The 14,915-nt window shown below is 40.5% G+C and overlaps 1 protein-coding gene across 2 annotated transcripts in view; it reads right to left on the bottom strand.

The window, feature by feature from the left end:
* The window catches only part of SORCS2 (sortilin related VPS10 domain containing receptor 2), a 1,340,427-nt gene that overhangs the window by 903,345 nt on the left and 422,167 nt on the right, over positions 1 to 14,915 (bottom strand). For both annotated transcript variants that reach the window (XM_073610686.1, XM_073610693.1), the window contains exon 2: positions 7,171 to 7,238. In XM_073610686.1, the coding sequence (XP_073466787.1) occupies positions 7,171 to 7,238 (68 nt within the window). The remainder of the gene's footprint in view (positions 1 to 7,170; positions 7,239 to 14,915) is intronic.

The raw sequence follows: 14,915 nt of genomic DNA, 5'->3' as shown, positions 1-14,915 counted from the left end.
AGATAAAATACTTAAATGTATTTCCAATTTCCTGTCAATCAGCACTCTTCACTCTCTGATACTCCCAGAATGTAGGTGGGCACCCAGTGTTCTCAGTAGGAACCCTGGGCCCCCATTGTACATTACATTGGAGAGCTGCAGATGGTTGAGTGGCGAAGAGGTGGACCAGTTATATGACAGGGAGGAAACTTGCAGGATCAAGAGATTAGGCAAGTATTGCTGCTTATTTTGAAACCCCCTATACCCCTGGTGCCCAATGCACAAGCTGCAGGTGGCCAGCCAACCCTCTGTGTGTGGTCTGCCATGTGCTGGGCTGGGTCTGCAACCTGTTGGGTACCAAAGGGCACCAGAGCAGTAGTGGGGTTCTGGGCACTGAAACATTCTCTGCATATAGACTGTATTGTTAGGCAGAATGGTTTCCACCCAATAGCACAAGTCAAGTTTCAGCCTTGGAGAGATAGAAAGCAACATGGGAGCATGTGATCAAGTAAGTGACCACCAATGCTGGGAGTTTATATTTCACTGCCACTGACTATTGTGTCCACTGACACCAATGCTGAGAGTTATTATTGTGTTTACTCACACCAATGGTGGGGGTTATTATTGTGTCCACTAACAGAAATGCTGGGGCTTAATATTGTGTATACTGATACTAATGCTGGGGATTATTATAACGGCGATTCACACCAATGCTGGCAATTATTATTGCAGCCACTAACACCAATGCTGGGGGCTTTGATTGTGGCCACTGACCCCAATGCTGGAGTTACTATAACTGCCACTGACATCAGTGCTGGGGGTTACTCTTACTGACACTGACACCAATTCTGGGGGTTAATATTACCCCCACTAATACCAATGATAGGGTTTATTTGCATTGCTTATCAGTGTGTGTGCGGTACATTGGGAAAAAAATAATCAGAATCAAAATGATTCTGTGTTGAGGTGCATTAGAGCCTGTTCATACTGTATAGAACACCTCCCATTTGTCATATTGCATTTCATTTTTAAACAGTTTTAGAAAATGACAGCGATGATAGATTAACAAAGAAAGGTTTCATTAACAGTAATTCATATTTTTAAAACCATTAAATTAGAAACTGGCTTGTGTAGCAATTTATATTGTGTATAATTTTTTTTATTACAATTTTTTTTTTTTTTTTTTTTTTTTTAGCGAAAGTGGAATTCTACTTTACCTTTCCTATTAACTTCTTTAAAATATCCCTAGTTACTATAGGTTTCTGCCCTTTGTATATTTTTATTGCCCTCTCTCCTGCCCAATGACTATGCACATGCATTTTGCTGATGGGTATATGCAGGTGTAGATTATTGGAGGAAACTGGCAAGTGAGATAATTAAAATAATTTTGACTACACAGCATAATAACCAGGAACACATGTGACATATTTTAATATCTGTTAATGTTCAGCACAAGTTAATAAGGAGCAATTAAGGATGTTCTAAATAGCATCCTGCAAATTACTTAGAAAAAAAGCTGAGGGTGAAGTAATGACAGAGCTAAATTATCCCTTTTTGTTCCGGATGTTCTCAAAGAAGTTCCAGGGACCACGGAAAGGTCAATATTAATAGGATTATTACGCCAAATGTTTAAGTACGGTGCTTGAGAGAGCGTATGCAAAAAGATTATTAGAAAGGTGTCATTTGCAGAATGAAGAAAACTTAAAGCTAAACACCAAGTTCCTTTATAAAGCACAGTATATAGGCACTGAGCAGGTAACAGTACCAACTGTAGTAATAAATAAAGTGTAGCCCAGTGCTTTAGTAAATCTCTTAAAGTTTTGTTCACTTGATGCAATGCAGCAGCCCCAAGTAAAAAAAAATGTATTCTATTGATTTGTATTACCAGCTGGAAGGCAACAACTGCTGGAGACAGCAGTTTCTTGGACTATGTGTCATACAGGTGTCCATGAGCTCTTGGCGGCTGAGTTCTGTTTAACATTAATACAGTGTTGGGTGAAGTCCTCGTGAAATATAACTTCCAAACTTCTTGTGTCTGTCAATGGCCAGAAGTTTCAAAGGGTGAGACAGCCAGAGTACACAATGCTTTGGTCCCCAACACCTGCAGTATAGGATGTGTGGCCAGGTTGAGTTGTTTTACATCACCAAGAGTAGGGAGATGGACCAAACTGAATTTGCCTCAGAGGTAACAAGATACAATCTGTTCCATCATCTATAAGGAGAAGGAGAAACAGGGCAGATCCATCTGTACGTTTTAATGGGTGGGTTGGCCAGAGTACACAGTGCTTGGGTAACCCCACCAGTAGTATATGATGTGTGGACAAACTGAGTTGCTTCACACAGGTAACCAAGAGGACACATGTGGGCCAAATTGAATTTGCCTTAAAGGCAACAAGATACAATCTGGTCCAAATGGGAAACAGGGCAGATCCAACTCTACATTCTTGGCTTTCTTAAATGAATCCTGCACCAAGAGAAATATAGAGTCTGCCACTGCTGACCTCTGGTTATGAAAATGCTAGGTGTCTGGTTGTAATGTTCATATGATGACTTTACTACTTTCTGAAATATTGGAAGAAGCATGCAAATTATTTCTAAATCACTTAATGCATGTTTGTGTATGGACAGTGGCTAAAACATACTCAATCCAGAGACAGCCAGACAATTACTACTTTAGAAAGAAGTCAGCAAAGGTAGCAAATGTCTATCTCTCTCCATCTCTTGTTCTCTCTTTTTCAGTTTCTCTCTTCTTTTCTCTCTCTCTCTCTTTCTCTTCCATTGTCTCTCTCTTCCTCTCTTTCTTCTTATTCGCTCCATCTCTTTCTACTTAGTTTCTCTCTTCTTCCCTTTATCTCTCTCTCTTCCTCAGTTTGTTTCTTCATCAGTTTCTTTATTCTTCCCCTTATCTCTCTTCTTAAGAATTTTCCTTACTTACTCTACCCCCCATCTCTTCTTCCCTCTACGTCTCACTTTCTCTCTTCTTATTTCTATCTTCCTCTTTCTCTCTCCCTTCCTCTATCTTTTTCTTGAGTTATTATTACATCTTTCTCCTTTTCTCTTTCTTCCTCTATTTCTTTTTTCCTCCCTCTCTCTCTTTCATCTTCTCTTTCTCCCTCCAACCTTCGCTCTCTCTTCCATCTTTTATCACTTTTTTTTACCCCTTTCTTCCTCTTTTTATCTCTCTTTTTCTTTTTTTCCTATCTATATCTCTATTTCTTGCTCCCTTTATCTTTTCTCCCTCTCTCTCTCTCTCTCTCTCTCTCTCTCTCCCCCCCCCCCCCCCAATCTCTCTCATTATTCTGCCTCTCTGTAATACAGTATAACATTGCATTAAAGTATATGTAAGCCCTCACCTTGTAAAACAAACCATTCAGTTTACAATAGAAATGAAAACAAAACATTTTTGTATACATATAAAACTTTATAAATACCTTCTTTCCCCTTTTTATCATTAAACACATAATCTCTGTTCTCAGCTGCATAAAGAGCTCAGAGAGCTCTGATCAATGGAGGAGAGCAGGCTGAGTTCTTAGCACAGCTAGAAAACTGACCACGTTGTTATCATGCCTAGTGTGGTCAGTTTTTAACAGGTAAGCAAAGGGACCGTCAGGAACACCAGGTATAACAAGATACTTTTTTTAATACAAGTGCATGGTACAGCAGACACAGAATTTAACATGTTGGGTTTACATATTCTTTAACACAACAGAACAATATAATTTGGTATAATTAACAAAACAATGTCAATTTTTAATCTACTGTATTGTTTTAGAATCCTCAGAAAACTACTGTCATACACAGAAAAAAAATAAGATCTAAAATTATCCATTCCATGTCCGTAAAATATTTTTGAACATGTGTTTGCATTTGTTATAATTCTCAACACATATGAAACTAATCATAGCTACAAGGCTATGGAGCCCCAGGACCACAAACAAATAGAATGCCTGTTTATAAGGAACAGCAGGCCTGAACTTGTGAAAATCTGATATTGGTGTGCCAGTGTCTCTCCTCTGTGTACCTGCCTTTCCCTTTCCTACGACTTCTCAGCCTGCAACAGTGCGTTCTGTGAATGGCTTGCTACATCTGCTATCAATGTTCTGCATGAAATAGTGTAAAATCCCCATGACATGGGATAATGGGCAGTATCAGGGCTAAAGCAACCAAAGATGGAAGGCCATCAAGACTTAAAACATACGATACTCTCAAGAGAAGGTCTACATTTACTGCTGAGCCATGGACCAGTCTCAGACTAACAGTAATGGAATGAAACAATAGTTCAGAGTTTTCCCTAGGCCTTCTTCAAAGGCTCACCCTTGAAATGATCAGTTTATTGCACAGAAAAACAGCACATACGCATACCTCTTATTTCATAAAGAAAACACAGAAAGCATTCAATCTGATAAAACATCAGAGTTATATTATTACTGTTATTATTTTATCTATTTAGTGGTCAGGTCATATTGGAGGTTTCATATTCTAAGTCTGCATATTGTCTAATACAATTGTATCATGATTATTTCCCTTGGTCAGGTCATGTTGGAGGTTTCATGTTTTAGGTCTGTATATTGTCTCATACACTTGTGTCTTGATTATATGCAGTGGACAGGTCATTTTGGGGGCAGTGCCGGCCCGGAACAAGGTCACCTAGCGCCCAGGGCAAAGATGCCCAATGGCACCCCCTTCATAAAATGTATGAGCATTTTGTGACAGCAAAAATCCCCTCCCTCCCTTCCAAAAAAATGTGGGCACTATTATACATGATTACCCCAAGCATAAATTATCTTTGCAAGCCAAAATTGTCTCCAAACAAAAATTTCCCCTGTTCCAGTGCTCCTGCCAGCTTGTAGGTAGACACTCTCAATGCAGCGCCAACCCCCCCCCCCCCAACCTTACATGATATCACAGTGCCCAGGGCAGCCAATCCTCCTGTCCACCCCTGTTCCAGCCCCAGTAGACATGCCAGTGCTTAACTGATATCAATGCAATGTGAGGGGGTCTCCTTGATCCTACTCCTGGGTATTTGTGACACTGCGGCCACTGCCTCCTATAAGAAATTGTTTGCTTTCTATGACAAGAAGACAATGCTATCTAAATGGAAATTACAGGAATCTTTGGAAGTCTATAATCAATCCAGCTTTACTTTCTGTAAGCTTACCTATATGGGCCAAAACTGCCCTAAGAAATTTGAAAAAGAAATTGGGCTGCTTGGGTGGGGGCTAGAGATTTAACACTGTGATACTTCCCCTCTTTATCTAGTGTCTGCCATCCTATGGGTTTAAAGAGTTACTAAACCCACAACAGTAAAATCATTCTATATATGCAGTAAAGCATGCTTGTTATAGTCACAGTGGATCCTAACGGGTTATTCCTCTGCATTGTATAAAAAGGCTGTTTGATCTAGTATGCACAGATTCTCCCTCCTTCCACTGTCCCCTGATAATGTCCTGATGAAACAGAAGCTATGAAGTCAGGCTGCACATGCTCACTTTGATGTGTATAGCTAGAGAGGTTTTGTTTTTCTTGGGAGTGTGCATGTGATCAGCACAGGGCCAATCAGTGCTGTTCAGGCAGAAAGTCAGGGATCTTGCAGTCTTATAGGGCAGTCAGAAAACTCCTCCTACACACTTTAACCAGTGCTTGGCTAGAAGTCACAAGACTGCTCTAACTGCTGATGAGAAAAGGTATTAGCAGTTTATATTTACTATGTTCTACAGTTCCATGTTCTGTGTACTGTGGGAGACCAGATATAGTGAATGCAGAGTCCTGGGTTTAGTAACACTTTTTTTCTAATTCTCTGGCTGGAGGGCAGGAAGCTGCTCAAGATCTTTTTTGTTTCCTTTCTCTTTTTTGGTTTTGAAGCTGTTTCCTCTACTTCCTTCTCTATCCATTTCCGCTCCCCTTCCTGCCTTCCTGAATTTTCCAATCTCTCTCCCCCCTTTTCTTCCTTTTCCACCCCCCCAGAGATGAAACCACTGATTATTGAGCTATGGCACATTTATAACAGTATTTTGATGCGTATTCATACTATTGATGTACTGTATGTATATGGTGTACTGATTGAGAAGTATTTTGTTGTATACCATAAATATTTATGTGCCATGAATTTTTTAATTTCTTCTGTGTTTTTATACAATTCAAAACACTTAACAAAATGTATCTGTTACAAAAACAACAAAAAATGCCAGTGCTAGGGACCTGAAGACCAGCGAAGGATTGGCCTTGGTGAGGACAGTGCTGGATCCTTGGACAGGAAAGAGTCCTTTCCTTATTACAGTATTTGTAGCTGCTAATAATTAATTTTTTTGTCAGAATGAAGAACCTCTTTAAGAAAGTTGAGATAGGTAGAGAGTAAAAGGAGAGTATTATGATCATGTCCAGTAGTCAGTTTTGTTGGAGGTACAGTATAATGCCCCCATGTTTGACAGACCTGTATTAGCATTTAGTCCAGTGGTAAGGTCACATTAGAAATTTAGCGTTCTTTATCTTTCCAGAGTGTAATAAAGTTTTACTATGATAAACTCCGAAGTTATGCTTCTTTTTCCATACATATGAACTACATATCAGTGTACATACAAAACAAAAATACACATATCTAAATCCAAAATGTAGTTAAAGTGGAAGTCAAAGCTTTTTTGTATCTGTATCAATCCTTATGTCTAATTGCCACGCCTTACCATGTTGTCATTCTGCAGTCAGCATTGTTGTATGGTTTTAGGCACTAAATCTCAGTCTTGATCAAGTAACAGTCCCTAGGGGCTGTGGTTGAGGCATCACAATAAATAGATCCTTGGCTTTCATTGCCTGGAACCCTCCAGTGGCACCAGCACATATCCACTCCATCCACTGATCATTTGCTGATAGACAGTACAGTACCACCACCCCATGTCATCTAAACCTTCTCTCAGAGTTATGTCACCTAGGCTGCATCTTTTGAAATAGGAAGCTGACTAGCAGGATGTTTGCAAAGTTATGGTATTCTCTAATGCTTTCATTTTATAAGTATTTTAAGAATTTCAAAATATGCACTCGGGGTTTCACTACTCAGCTGTGCCATTCTGCTGTTTTGACTTCCACTTTAAGTAAGATCTACACAAAAGACTTAGAATGATTTTATTTCTGTTTTGTTAAAAATGTAAAAAAGAAATGAAATAAGAAAAAGAGAAGTAATAGTAATGTAACCATTCCTACCTCCATAAAGAGCTCTCCAGAACTTTCCCCGTGTCGGCATGGTAAAACTTGGTGAGTATCAGAATAACCTGCATATAAAGAAGGAAGAATATACATTAGATGGTAATCCATGGTCCCATTTAGTGTATTTACCATTTTTTACTGTAACTTTTTATCCCCCCCATCTCCCCCAAACACCAAACTGATAAAGTACTAAATATAACGGACATAACCCACTAGAAAATGAAGCTGTAGTCACTGATGTCAACATAAAACCTGGACCACTAGATTCAGGGTCTACACATCTGCCGCCAACTGCCATTCCATTCTTTAGAGAAAATGTCCCTGTACTATAGCAGCTCATAGCATCAAAAGACACAGCATCCCATTGTCATAGCAGATACCCCATAGCAGCTAGAAACGTTCTCACTAAATACAGCAGATAACCAAATCTACCAACATCAAAGTCAAAAATCAACATACATATCATTTTTTTTGGAAATTATGGCTACTACCAAGACAAAGTGAGAACATTAAAGTATAACTAACGGCAATTTTTTATTTTTTTGGTTTAGTTTGAGATTGGAGATTAATTAGAACACCTTTTAGGTTTTTATTGGTGTCTGTGCCCCCCACTATGGAGATTCACCCTGGGCTATTTGTCCAGTTTACCATTATCATTAAAAGTGAAAATAAAAGAAAGTCTCAAATTTGTGGTTGTCCCCAGAAAAGTAATAAAGAGGAAATCTTCCAATGGGGACACCCGTCCTGGTGACCTGAGGGGCCCCGATAAATTACCTTATTTTGCAGGGATTCCCACTCGCTTCCTGTTTGGCTATGGGACAGGAAGTGAAGGGAAATCTCCATATAGGGACAAAAATCTGACAGGAGTTATAACCCTCCCTTGCTCTATCCAAAATGAAAGAAAAACATTTTGACTTTAGTTCTATTTTAATAGCATTAAAAAGCTTAATGCGTACTGAATACGAATTACACATACCTCCCAACTTTCTTGGGTTAGAAATAGGAACAACCCCTCCCAACCCTCCTGCCATGCCACATTCACAGTTACACGAATCACAAAGAAATAATATGCAAAAACGGATTAGTTAAACCCACACATTTTTTCAGCACTACTTTACCTTTATATTCCCTTTTCAAAATAACAAACGCAATAATTTGAGGCCTTAATGCTCCGTTATGCTAATTGGGTGCTCACAGCTCCTCTGTGACTTTCAAGTTTCTTTCCCGGTTAGCCTTGAATTTGGATGTTGTTGCCTTATTGATTGAATTTTTATATTCTGCAATTCAATAAAGCCGTGGCCTTGCCCTTCCAACTAATAATTTCTGTATTTATTATTAAGCAAGAACGGACAAGGGATTATCTGTTTAGCTCTGCATGTTCTATGCCAATGCTTCTAAGAAGACACAATTTGGAGGTTGCATGAAAAGTTTAGTGTGGTATAACGCTTTTTTACTTAAAGCGGAGCTAAACAAAACATTAAAAAATTGTGAGCAGGTATGTCTTTATTGCAGAAGAGACATTCAATGTTTCTTCTGCAATAACAAAAACTTACCTTCCTGCCCATAGTCTTCTATTGAATGAAGGCTGTGCATGCGCAGCTTATTAGGGCATTCCTAAAACACTCGGGCTGTGCCGAATGAATGACGGACTCCCACATGCATTCGCAGGATGACTTCATTCCCCCAATCAAGAAGCCAGAAACCCGGCACTCAGAAACAGCCAGAAAGAAAATGGGGGGGGGGGGGTCTGATGGAGACACTGATGTGAGTGGAACTCTGATGGAGACTCTGATATAAGGGGAGACTCTGCTGTAAAGGGTAAACTCAGATGGGTCTCTGATGTAAGGGAGCTCTGATGACTACCCTGAAAGAAGGGGCGACTCTGATGGGACCATAATATAAAGGAAGACTCTGATCTAAGAGGAACTGTTATGAGGGCCCAAATGTAAGGGGGATTCTGATGTAAGTGGAACTCTGATTGGGAATCTAATGTAAGGGGGATTCTTACAGGAACATTAATGTAAGGGGGACTCTTCTGGGGACGCTGATATAAAGGGGGGGTTCTGATGGGGACACTGATAGAAGGGGAGACTCTGCTGTAAGAGGGAACTCTGGAAACTATGACAGGACCCTGATGTAAGGGAGCTCTGATGGTTACCCTGATAAAAGGGGGGACTCTAGTGGGACCCTGATATAAAGGGACACCTTGATCTAAGGGGGCTCTGATGAAGGGGAACTCTTATGGGGACCCCAATGTAAGGGGAAATGTGATGTAAATGGAACTCTGATGGGGACCCTAATGTAAGGGGGACTCTTCTGGGGAATCTGCTATAAGGGGGGGGGGTTCTGATGGGGACACTGATGTAAGTGGAACTCTGATTCTGACTCTGATAAAAGGGAAGACTCTGCTGTAAGGGGGAACTCTGATGGGACCCTGATGTAAGGGAGCTCTGATGGTTACCTTGATAGAAGGGAGGACTTTAATGGAACCCTGATATAAAGGAAGACTCTGATCTAAGGGAGCACTGGTGTAAGGAGAACTCTAATGGGAACCTTAATGTAAGGGGGATTCTGAAGGAGATCCTAATGTAAGGGGGATTCTGAAGGAGATCCTAATGTAAGGGAGTTTCTGAAGGAGATCCTAATGTAAGGGGGGTTCTGAAGGAGATCCTATTATAAGGGAGTTTCTGAAGGAGATCCTAATGTAAGGGGGATTCTCAAGGAGATCCTAATATAAGGGAGTTTCTGAAGGAGATCCTAATGTAAGGGGGATTCTGATTTGAGATGAACTATGATGGGGACCATAATGTAAGGGGGGTTGTGTTGGGGACCCTGATGTAAGGGTGCCTTTTTTTTTGTCACAAATATTTACGATCACAAAAAAATATGTTATTGCCTTTGCACTTCAAAGTTTGGAAACCTCATCTAAAGAGAGACAGTTTTTTCAAATGGGGGATAATGGAGAGCTATGTTTGCATGCCTGCCTCAAAATATAAAGGTTCAATGTGGATTTAATATGTACAGCAAATTTCAAAACATTTCCTGCCTGTACCCATACAAGGCACAAAATATGAGCGCTACGATGCCTACAGACTAGATGTCTGCAAACGGTCGTTCTCATAACCAATCATTTATGCCTGCACCATGCAGACTTCAGTAGAGCGAGGGGTGGGGGGAGTGCTCAGACACTGGCTTGTCTGGGGATGCCAGAACAACCAGGAAAATCCACCCAAAGTTGTAAAGGAACAGCTGCTTTATGGATATGATCTGCAGTACTGAGCTGCAGCATCTCACAAGATCTTTGCCTTTCTTCCCGTGGATGAAAGAAGATGTATATATATAACCTGATGGCTGATAATAGAACCAGCCTGAACATAGCAGATGTTCCCAGAGACACATAGTGCATGGCAGTCCTGACCTTTTTTACTATCTCCTGTGGTATTTGATAGTGAGAACCTGTCATTTCCATGCACTAGAACTAAAATACATCTATTTTCAGAGCCCATCAGCAAATCATTTATGTTGTGAACTATTCTAAAGAATTAAAGGGATGTCATAAAATAGTTTTGAAAGGAATCAAATGTCTTATTAATATCTTGTAGACTTGAATGTGATCAGTCTCATAAAATAATTGTGTCATTGCAATCTTTTATAGTTGCTCGTTGAAGTGAAACGCCACATTTTGTCTCCAGAAATGAATAATAGAGCTGTACCCTTATGCTCACACATTTCATTAATTATTCTTATTTTAGGATTTTTCTGCTGAGACAGAGCTGACCTCTTCTTCTGAAAATGCCATTTGCCATGTAACTCCTGCCTAAACTTTTTTTCCTAATTTTGCTTAGAGTGATTGGAAGCACTGTCTTTTTTTTTTCGTCTGTTGCCCTACTAGGGAGAATTTCCCTCCAAGCATTTTGAGCCTCAGGACTCATAGAAGTCTATGGGGCTGTAATGCACTAGAGCAGCCAGGATAGTGAAAACTTGCACCATTGGATGAAAACAAGCAGAGGAACTGTGAGCGTCAGATCAAGGTAAGTATGTATTTTTGGAGAAGAAGGTGGGTTAGATCAAGGAAGGGCAAAAAGGATAAGTGTATTTTGTTTTAAAGTACCCTAAATTGAAAACAGCTTCAAGACACAAGTACAGTAAACAAAATAGTGCCACAAACACCCAACGACTTGACATGGTACATCATAACAATTTCATTGTTCCATCACCAAGATTTAAAGTGATTGTAAAGTCACTATGTAACTATTTGTTTTTTTAAAAATGAAAAGACTAAATACATTTTGTCACACCGCAGCTGTGCGGTCACGTGATCTCCCTGTGCTGGCCGGCCCCGATCTATGGAGAGAATCTAGAGGGGTCAAGATTCCCCTGTGACGTCAGCCGGCCAGCAAAGGGGGATTTCGGCCCCTCGTGCTTCTCTCCATAGATCGTGGGTCGGCCAGCACAAGGGACTCACGTGACCACACAGCTGCAGTGTGACAAAATGTATTTAGCTTATTCATTTTGAAAAAACAAATCCACTGTAGTGAATGGCAGCCTGCCCGGAGGCGATACTTGTATATTTGCTGCATTATGCAGCTGAATAGTGGCAGGAGGAGCTCTCATGGTGACAAGGAGAGAGGGGGAGCGGGGAGAGACTGTCAGAGCACAGCAGAGGATGACGAAGGCACATAAACTGACCACGGTATTTAGGGCTCAGCAGCCATGATTACCGTGGTGAGCAGAGGCAGGGGGACACAGGTTTTTTACAAGATAGGAAGGGAAAGATGACTTAGCACAAGAACTGTGCTATACAGCATGCCCTAAAGGAACAGGATCTTAGTTTTTTGTTTTAGGGTTACAACTACTTTAATTAGTGAAATCGGGGATCATTTTATGCAAAAAGTATAATTGTGTATGGACTGTGTATGGACTGCTGTATATATTACCATTAAGTCCCAAAACATTTTCTGTTTCAATAGTTTTTATTGAAGTTTTATAAAGATACAAAGACCTTCAATTTAAGGAGAAATAGAAATGTAAACATGAAAGTAAGAGTGAAAACGAAAGAATGGTAGCCTCGCAAGGCAACACAACTATGGAATACATTCAAGCTATGAATACAATTATTATATTATTATTGTCTATCCCTAAATTTAAGATTGCTAATGCTGGGTCTGGTTAAATTACTAGCTTAGCGACACTAGAGGGGAGCTGGAACACACTCCACCAAAAGCTACATATACTAATACATGACCAAAGATTGTGGAACAAATTGCCAATGTGGCCACAACTTCTCAAATAAATAAATAAGGAGTATAACAAGTAAGATGAGGAGAATTGGGCTATCTGATAGGGAGTAAGGTACCATCTAAGCTCAAAACATTTTCAGGGGTTGAAATGGGCAGAGTTAGAACTTCTGTCCAATTTTTCTAACTATTACAGTGCCTTGAAAAAGTATTCACAACCCTTGAAATGTTCCACATTTTGTAAGTTGCAACCAAAAACTTAACTGTATTTTATTGGGATTTTTATGTGATAGACCAACACAAAGTGGCACATAATTGTGAAGTGGATTGAAAATGATAAATGGTTTTTAACATTTTTTACAAATAAATATGTGAAAAGTGTGGCGTGCATTTGTATACAGCCCACTCTATTTGTATACAGGCCCCCTAAGTTAATACTTTGTAGAACCACCTTTCGCTGCAATTACAGCTGCAAGTCTTTTTGGGAATGTCTCTATCGGCTTTGAACATCTAGAGAGTGGCATTTTTGCCCATTCTTCTTTGCAAAATAGCTCAAGCTCTGTCAGATTGGATGGAGAGCGTCTGTGAACAGCAATTTTCAAGTCTTGCCACAGATTCTTAATTGGATTTAGGTCTGGACTGGGCCATTCTAATGCCCCGTACACACGGTCGGATTTTCCGATGGAAAATGTCCGATCGGAGCGTGTTGTCGGAAATTCCGACCGTGTGTGGGCTCCATCGGACATTTTCCATCGGATTTTCCGACACACAAAGTTGGAGAGCAGGAGATAAAATTTTCCGACAACAAAATCCGTTGTCGGAAATTCCGATCGTGTGTACACAAATCCGACGGACAAAGTGCCACGCATGCTCAGAATAAATAAAGAGATGAAAGCTATTGGCCACTGTCCCGTTTATAGTCCCGACGTACGTGTTTTACGTCACCGCGTTTAGAACGATCGGATTTTCCGACAACTTTGTGTGACCGTGTGTATGCAAGACAAGTTTGAGCCAACATCCGTCGGAAAAAATCCTAGGATTTTGTTGTCGGAATGTCCGAACAAAGTCCGACCGTGTGTACGGGGCATAACACATGAATATGCTTTGATTTAAACCATTCCATTGTAGCTCTGGCTGTATGTTTAGGGTCATTGTCCTGCTGGAAGGTGAACCTCCTCCCCAGTCTCATGTATTTTGCCCTGTATTTGGCTCCATCCATCTTCTCACCAACTCTGACCAGCTTCCCTGTCCCTGCTGAAGAAAAGCATCCCCATATCATGATGCTGCCAACACCACGTTTCATGGTGGGGATGGTGTGTTCAGGGTGATGAGCAGTGTTAGTTTTCTGCCACACATGGCGTTTTGCTTTTAGGCCCAGAAGTTACATTTTGGTCTCATCTGACCAGAGCACCTTCTTCCACATGGCTTCTCGCAAACTGCAAATGGGACTTCTTATGGCTTTCTTTCAACAATGGCTTACTTCTTACCACTCTTCTATAAAGGCCAGATTTGTGGAGTGCAGGACTAATAGTTGTCCCGTGGACAGATTCTCCCACCTGAGCTGTGGATCTCTGCAGCTCCTCCAGAGTCACCATGGGCCTCTTGTCTGCTTCTCTGAATAATGCTCTCCTTGCCTGGCCTGTCAGTTTAGGTGGACGGCCATGTCTTGTAGGTTTGCAGTTGTGTCATACTCTTTCCATTTGGATTGAACAGTGCTCCGTGAGATGTTCATAGCTTGGGATATTATTTTAAAATCTAACCCTGCTTTAAACTTCTCTACAACTTTGTCCCTGACATGTCTGGTGTGTTCCTTGGCCTTTCTGATGCTGTTTGCTCACTATGGTAATCTAACAAACCTCTGAGGGCTTCACAGAACAGCTGTATTTATATTGAGATTAACTCTATTTATTAATAAGGTGACTTCTGAAGGCAATTGTTTCCACTAGATTTTAGTTAGGAGTATCAGAGTAAAGGGGGCTGAATACAAAAAAACGCAGAAAAAGCGTTGGCAGGTTCCTTGCAGCTCACACAGTCTGGACTGTACAGATCCCCTTGCAGGAACACTCCACAAGACAAGGGAGAGCTATATGAGTGGTGAAAAAACTCTCACTCATATGGCTCTCCCTTGTCTTGTTCAGTTCCCTTACTCTATCCAAAGTGTAAAAAAAAAGTTTTGCCTTTACTTAAGTGTGTTGCTGCTATGATGGAGGTCAAGGATCTAGCTTTGCTGTCTAGATCACAGCACAGGTTAAACAAAAATTAACAAACTACTGAAAGGTAAAACTAAGCCTTTTATAGATGGTCTATGTATGTACACATTTTTAACGTAGACATATGTTGTTTTTTGTGTTGCAAAAAATATGCATCTTTAGGAAAACTCATTGTTGCTTTTCTACGGTAACAAGGTACATAGTATATACAGTTGCATCCCTCTAGTATTTGCTCTCCTGAAGAAGCAGAAGACTCCTGCGGAACGTGTAGAGAAACATTGAATGTGCTAAAGTG

Source organism: Aquarana catesbeiana, linkage group LG01 (genome assembly GCF_042186555.1).
Source record: "Aquarana catesbeiana isolate 2022-GZ linkage group LG01, ASM4218655v1, whole genome shotgun sequence".
Classification (NCBI taxonomy): Eukaryota; Metazoa; Chordata; class Amphibia; order Anura; family Ranidae; genus Aquarana; species Aquarana catesbeiana.
This window is presented reverse-complemented; position numbering and strand designations above follow the sequence as displayed.